General features: G+C 68.7%; 1 protein-coding gene across 1 annotated transcript in view; it reads right to left on the bottom strand.

The window, feature by feature from the left end:
* Positions 1-4,379, bottom strand: part of FAM160A2 (family with sequence similarity 160 member A2) — a gene marked incomplete at its 5' end in the record, with an annotated part of 17,030 nt that overhangs the window by 6,804 nt on the left and 5,847 nt on the right. Inside the window, 7 exons of the mRNA XM_019523751.1 lie at positions 95-278; positions 1,107-2,042; positions 2,345-2,514; positions 2,870-2,949; positions 3,139-3,306; positions 3,504-3,590; positions 3,710-3,868. Coding sequence (XP_019379296.1) covers positions 95-278; positions 1,107-2,042; positions 2,345-2,514; positions 2,870-2,949; positions 3,139-3,306; positions 3,504-3,590; positions 3,710-3,868 — 1,784 coding nt within the window. The remainder of the gene's footprint in view (positions 1-94; positions 279-1,106; positions 2,043-2,344; positions 2,515-2,869; positions 2,950-3,138; positions 3,307-3,503; positions 3,591-3,709; positions 3,869-4,379) is intronic.

The following is a 4,379-nucleotide window of genomic DNA, read 5'->3' on the forward strand; positions in this document are numbered from 1 at the left end:
CAGCACCTGCCAGGCGTGGGGGACAGCGTCAGGCCTCGCACTGCCGGACCCCCCCGCCCTCCCCTGCAGCGCGGCGCGGCACAGCTGGCCCCACGGTACCTGCAGCAGGGACTTGACGCTGGGCTGGAAGACCATGTTGGCATTGAGCAGGAAGGAGCGCAGCAGGGGCTGGGGGTAGCAGGCCAGCTGGGCCACCAGCCCCGTCAGCAGCACGTTGACGTACAGGGAGTTGTGCAGCATGTTCTCCAGCTTGCTGAACAGCACCGCCACGAAGGGGCCTGCGGGGAGCGGGTGCCGTCATGGGGTGCACATGCCTGCCCTGCCCTGCCCTGCCCCACCAAAGCTCCTCTCCCCAGTGCCCTGCCCCAGTGGGAGGGGGTGCTCCTAAGCCAGGGGGAACCCCTATCCGGGCACGGAGCTGCAGGGTCACATCCGGTCCAACCCCGGCCCAAGGCAGGATCAGCCCCATCCAAACCAGAGCAGACAAACCCCACGTGCGACCGCAGAGCCGCACGACGCCGTCGCCCCTGACACAGCCCCATGCATCGCCCCCACCCCTGCCCTGGGGAAACCACAGCCAACATCCTGCCTCTACCGAAGGTAACCCACGTCCCCACAAGAGCCCAGGCCGAGGTGTGCCCCACCTCTGCAGAAAGGCAAAACGCCCCTAGTTGGCACCGGTCTGAGCAAGGGGGAAATCCCTTCCCACCCCCGGCGCAGCTTGTCGGATCCTGAGCACAGGGGCGAGACCCTCCAGCCGGGACCCCGTGGGTTGGTGCCAGCAGAAGCATCGGCACAGCCCAGCCCGACCCCATCCTGGGCTAAGCCAGCACCCAGCACCTCCGGGGGAGGCTTAAAACCCCCCGACACAAGGAGCGGGAGAGGGGGGCAACCAGCACAGCCCAGAAACCTGGGACATCCCCACAGCAGAGCACAGGCATCGCGGCACCTAGATCATCCCTGACCGGTGCCCATCCAGCCTCTCCTTGAACCCCTGCTGGGATAGGGTCCACACCCATCCCCGGCCTCTACACCACAGCCGCCCTGCTCTCAGCGCTTCCCACCCCTGCCCCATCCCTGTCCCAGCCACGAGGCGGGGGTCTCACCTGTGAAGGGCTGGCTGGGTGGGGGTCCCAGGGCCCGTGGGGGACTGGCAAGCACCTGGGCCAGAGGGTCGGCAGGCCGCGGCGGGGCAGCAAAGGCCTCGTCCTCGTCTTCAGCCTCGTCCTCCTCTGCATGGGGAGGAGGGAGCTGGGCCCGAGGCGGCCCCCCACCACCGTTCCTCATGGCAGCCTCCAGCTCCTGCAGCTCCTCGGAGAAGCTCTCAATGCTCAAACCGGCGCCGTTGGGCTCAGCTGGCGCCCGGGCCAGCAGCTCGTCCAGCAGCGAGTCCACAGACGGGCCCTCCCAGCCCGGGGCTGGGGGCTGAGGAGCCCCATTCTCGGCAGGGAGGGCCTCCCGCTCGGCCTGGGGGCACCGGCGCACCTTCTTTACCGTCACGGCGCCCTCCGGGCCTCCTCCGGGCCGTCCCAACTCGGCTGCCCCGTTCACCAGGGCACCAGGGTCCCGGGCATCGGGGGCAGGTAGAGGCCGGCTGTCCCCAGGGCCAGCAGCTGAGCCCCCTGCCTCCTCGGGCAGGCCCCTCTTTTTAGTCCGGGGGGTGGGGGGGCCGTGGCCAAAGTGGTCGGGGCTGATGGGCAGGGCAGGGGCGGGCGTGGGCACCAGGCTGTCGGGGCCGGGCCGCTCACCGTCGTAGGGGGCTGACCAGACGCGGCAGGCCCAGGCGCAGCGGTCCACGCTGAGCCGCGCGTCGCGCAGGTATTCCAGGTAGTTGCCATCCAGCTCAGCCACCTCCTCCCAGCGGGCCGGGCGGTGGCCAGGGCTGCTGGCGGGCGAGGCCAAGCCAGGCGAGCGTGGCACTGCGCCCAACCCCTCCGCTCCACCGGCACTCTGCTGCCGCATGAAGAAGGAGAGGCGGGAGGGCGTCGCGGGCTTGGGGACGGTCACTACGGATGACGTGTCCACGCTGGGGCTGCCATGCCCTACAAGAGATGCAGCAGGAGAGGGCCGTGGCTGTAGGGTGGAACGGGCAGCGCGGGGGCTCCAGGTACTAGACCCTGTTGGGCAGGGGACCTGGTACACAGGGTCCAGGCAGGCGCTGCTCAGCTGTACCCCAAGAGCGGGGTCAGCGGTGATGTAAACAGCCTTCCCCAGCACCCACACCCCAGAGGACACGCAGGGGCACGGCATGGTGTGACACGGCGTGATGGGACACGATGGGGCAGGGTGTGACCTGGTATGATGGGGAGTGACCGGATGAGGTGTGATGGGGTGCAAGCGGCACCTTTGGCCCAGGCGGCGTGCTCCTCGTCGCGCTCGGGCAGGGGCAGGCTCTCAGGGTGGCAGCAGCGCGGGATCAGCGACAGGAACTTGGCGGCTGAGCGGCCGTAGAGGTCGAGGTCCTTGACCGCCCGCCGTTGGCTCAGCATCACGTGGCTGCAGGGGATCAGGTACCTGCGGGGACGTGAGACAGTGATGGCCATGCCCTGCCGGGGTCGGGGGGCAGCCGCACACCCACGTGCACATGCACCCCTGCCTGCCCGGCAGGCAACAGACTCCCAGATCTGTACCACCTCCATGCCCTGCCCCTGCCCGATGCCCCAGAGCACCACCCAGGAAGGATCAAGGCCCCTGATGGCCAGGCTGGAGACAGCACCACAGCTGGGGGGCAGGAAGGAAGCTCTCCTGCACTGGACATGTGCCAGCCTCCCTGCAGCTGCCTGCAAGTGGTCAGCGGGCAGGTGCTGGGCACAAGCAACTCTGTGGCGAGCTGGGCACCAGGGTGGGGGGTGGGGTTCGGGGCACGTACCTGAGCACGAGCTGCAACATGACATCCTCACAGTTGAGACTCAGCAGCGTCCGGAAGAGGCTCAGCGACACCATGCAGAGCTAAGAGGACATGGCCACGGCCGGTCAGCGCAGGCAGCTGTGGCTGGGCTCCCCTGGGACCAGGGTGGGTGAGGCTGGAAGGGCAAGCCTGAGGCAGAGGCCAGGCCAGGGCACTGTCCAGGCTGGTGATGGTTTGGGCCGTGTCCCCATTCCCCCCACCCCCACCACGCCACGCAGCGCGGGGCTGACCCGGGAGTTGGTGCCGAGGCGGGCAACGAGGGTGTCGAGGATGGTGGCGCCGTCGTGCCGATGCAGCAGGATGAAGCGCAGGAAGGCGCGGAGCAGGGCAGGCTCGGCCACGCTGCGCACAAACAGCTCCAGGTAGGCTGTGCTGGCGATCATCTCCTCCACTGACGTCTGCCGCAGATCAGGGTGCGGGGTTACGCGTGGCCCTGGACCCTGCGCTCCCTCCCATGCACACGCATACACACACCCCCATCAGGAACCCTGCCCAGGCCCCTTCTCCACGGGGAAACTGAGGCCTACCGCAACCCCTCCGTGATGCTAAAGGTCTCTTCCCCACGCCACTGCCCCCGGCTAGCGCGAGCCCCCACCTTGTGCAGGGCCGGCCCCATGACGGGCACCAGGAACCCATTGTGGACGTAGTCGACCAGCTGCTGTTGCACCAGTGGGTGGGCAACCTGTGAGGGGGAGCTGTCAGTGTGGCATGCCGGGGTCCCCTCCCTGACCTGCGGTGGCTCTCAGAATCGGGGCCACCGGTCCCCCTCCGCCACCCAGGAACCTCTCCCCCTGCACCCACCTGGATGACGGCGCTGCAGAACTCGAGAGAGTTCATGAAGAGTGCGAGGGAGGCGACGCCGGCCCAGTCCTCACGCCGCAGGAAGTGCCAGTCGTCCCCGCGCACCTCGATCTTGCGGGGCAGCGAGGAGTACAGGGCACTCAGCCCTGTGGCCAGCACCTGGGGGGACCAGGGAGGTGGGGGGCGCTCAGCCGCAGCGCAAGGGCCGGAGCAGAGCCCCAAACAGCAGGCCCTGCCCCCCACCCCCAGACAGCCAGTCCCTTGAGATAGGGAAACTGAGGCAGTGAGCAGCACAGGGGCACTGGGAAAAGAACCCAGGCATCCTGGCCCCAATTCCCAGAACAGCTTTACCCCCGGGGCAAGACCAGCCCCTGCCCACCTTCTGGGGTGGCAGTGGGAGCCATGGGATGTGCATCAGCCCTCCCCTACAGGGCACCGGCTCCAAGGCGTGGGCAGGGAAGGGTTAGCAGCTCCAGGCCCCGCCAGCTCCAACCACTTCCAGGCCGGCAGCCAGCAGGCATGGCCCAGCCCTGGCTTCCTGTGAGGAGCCAGGAAGGCGCTGAGGGCCTCCACCCTGCCCTGCCCCAGGGACGCCGTGGGGGGAGACGGCAGTTCCTCAAACCCCCAGGAGAGAGAGGGGCACAGGGCAGCTGAGCCAGCAGGGGGGTGG

Source organism: Gavialis gangeticus, unplaced genomic scaffold (genome assembly GCF_001723915.1).
Source record: "Gavialis gangeticus isolate Ggan-Ray unplaced genomic scaffold, GavGan_comp1, whole genome shotgun sequence".
In the NCBI taxonomy this organism is placed as follows: Eukaryota; Metazoa; Chordata; order Crocodylia; family Gavialidae; genus Gavialis; species Gavialis gangeticus.